This window comes from Propithecus coquereli, unplaced genomic scaffold (assembly GCF_000956105.1).
Source record: "Propithecus coquereli isolate 6110/MARCELLA unplaced genomic scaffold, Pcoq_1.0 Scaffold636, whole genome shotgun sequence".
In the NCBI taxonomy this organism is placed as follows: Eukaryota; Metazoa; Chordata; class Mammalia; order Primates; family Indriidae; genus Propithecus; species Propithecus coquereli.
In genome coordinates, this window is record NW_012152352.1 from 137758 (window position 1) to 140436 (window position 2679).

At 36.0% G+C, this 2679-nt stretch overlaps 1 protein-coding gene across 1 annotated transcript in view; it reads right to left on the bottom strand.

The window, feature by feature from the left end:
* Positions 1 to 2679, bottom strand: part of ARHGAP42 (Rho GTPase activating protein 42) — a 333741-nt gene that overhangs the window by 19200 nt on the left and 311862 nt on the right. Inside the window, exon 16 of the mRNA XM_012659813.1 lies at positions 215 to 374. Within this exon, the coding sequence (XP_012515267.1) occupies positions 215 to 374 (160 nt within the window). The remainder of the gene's footprint in view (positions 1 to 214; positions 375 to 2679) is intronic.

Sequence of the window (2679 nt, forward strand, 5' to 3'; positions counted from 1 at the left end):
CTGAAGGATTTTGAAAGGCCGTTAAAACTGAACAAAAAAGAAAATTGAAGTCTCCATGAAGAAGTAATTTATGTAAAAACAGATTAACATTTTATAGGAATGAAGGAATATAAGATCACAGTGTAAAGCTCACAGATGATGTTATATAAATGCAAAACGCCTTCTTAAATGCAAGATACAAAACTTGATGCTTCCATGTGAAAATTCAGCCTACCTTTTCATAGTGCTCTATCAGAATTTCTACCACAATATTCTGAAATTTAATATTCATCATGGCAGCCACAGTTTCTTCCTGTGCTCTCATTAAAGTTGGGCCAAATATGACACCAAGATTTGAGACAGTCATGAGATTTTGTTGACTGTGTAGTGATACTCTGCAAATAAAGAGCAACAAAAAATATCATAAGTTAAATGTTTCAAAATCATGAAATGTTCTATCAAATTTGTGGCATAAAACATGTAAAATATGCCATTATAGGCTAATTGTCCTGGTGTTGGCCACTCCCAATTAGCATTTTGGGTACAGCATAAAAAGACATAAAAAGTTAACATTAGCCCAAGTGAAACATAATTACAAGCAAAACATAATCTATTTAAGGGAAAAAACCCTTGATTTCCTAAATAAAGTACAATTACCCTAGAAAGATTACTGGTTGTTTGGTATTTTCAATGATGCTATGCTTAATTTAGAACAGATGGTCAAGAGTAGACTGGTTGCAATTATATTCAGACTCACCAAACTATTGTTGAGAACCCATTGCTAGGCATTTTCATACATATTATTGTATTTAATCTTCCAAGTCAGTTATTCCTATTGTACAGACAAAAACCAAAACAAAACAAAAAACCCAGAAGCTCCTAAATAAAAATGATGTACTTGAGGTCACAGCAAATTAGGGACAGAGGTGCTATTTCAATTCAGCTCTCCTGATTACGAGTCAAGGGTTTTTTTGAGCTCCCCAGACAGATCACTGGCCAATACATGCTTTTTCCTTCCTCCCTCCTTTCCTCTCTCCCTCCCTCCTTCCTTCCATCCATCCATCCCTCCCTCCAAAACTTCCCTGAGTCCCTCCCTAGTGCCAGGCACTGTGCTGAGAAAAAAAAGTGAGACAAGCAGATACGGTAAAATCACTGCTGTTTTCAAATTAAAAGGAAAAGTCTCTGATATCATCGACCTGAGCAAAATAATCCCAGAAACTATCAAAACTAACTTGGACTAGTTCACTAATTTAATTTAATCTGGAAAGAGGAAACTTCATTCATTTGACTAATCTCCTAGTTTCACCACTGACTTCTCTATCTTACTCCCAGCCAGGTTATGAGTATGTGAAGTTTTAGGAAAGAACACAAGATTATGTTTATGTCTGACTGAGCATATATCACTAACTGCATTCCACAACCAAAAATAAAATTTTATGGGAAATTCAGGGTTTTGGATTATCCATGCAACTCCTGACACAGGATAGGGAGAGCTGACTGTTAAAATGACTGCCATTTTCCCTTATGCCCAAGAGAGCACCAGCTAAGAAGGCTTTTAGTTAGAGTAAGAAGAGATTCATTCCAAGTGTCCTTTTTATATAACCAAATATTATATATACACACAGATACATACATATATATATATATATAAATTGCTCAGTATGTAATAGAAAACCTACTAATGAAAGTTGTATATAAAGGAAGTAAGACTATCTGGATTCAAAGCTTGGATCCATCCTTTGGAAGTTGGGTGAACTCAAATATTTAAGTTATTTAACGTCTTTAGACTTCAGTTTCCTCATCTGTAAATTATGTATAAAAAAACCTGATGGGTTGTTGAGAGAATTAAATAATGAATTAAATCAAATTGAATATGATCTCAAAATAATATTTTCCCCTTAAGTTAAATTGGCCTTAGGTAGTCCTGCTAAAATGTCATAGTTCCTGTAATGTAAATAAAATGGAATATGGTTAATATTAACCTCATTAGGAATAAATTTAGAAATCTTAAAAACTTGGTCTGTTTTGAAAAGGAGGACTGACGACAATATTGCACAGAAGATGGATTATTTTGAAAATCAATTTTTTTAATTGAATTTCTCCTCTGCTGGGCTACTCAAATCAATACAGAGCCCTACGATCTCCTATTTCAGCAGGTTCTGCAACTCATTCCCTCAACTCACATAGGGAGCAGATACCCAGTTGTCTCCTGGAACATCTCCCTTTCCTTTATTTAAAGAGAAAATGTACATCAGGATCTGCCAGTTTGTATCACTTTAAATCCAGGAGGTTATATATAAAGAAACCAATATCATACGCTTAGGAGTCCCTTTTCTGGAACAGTGGCATAAGAAACCCCCACAGTCCCAATACCCAGAGAAACAACTGTAACAGATGAAAATTATTATTTAAAATTACAGTCCCCCCAAATGTTTAAAGTCTTTGGAAACTATCCTCAGAACATTCAGAATGACGAGACATTTGCTCAAGCAATCTACTAATTTTCAGTAAGAACAGCAAGAGTCTTTGGTACTTGAGGTACAACTGGCTTCCTCTTTCCTCCATCCCCAGCTCAATGAGACTGAAGCTCCATTCTGGGCAGGTGTGGCCAACAAGACAGTGCTCCTCCTCTTCCCTCGGCTCCCAGTCAAGGAATATAGTATCTCATGGGGTAGGGTAGGCTGCCAGCATGTCTCAGCC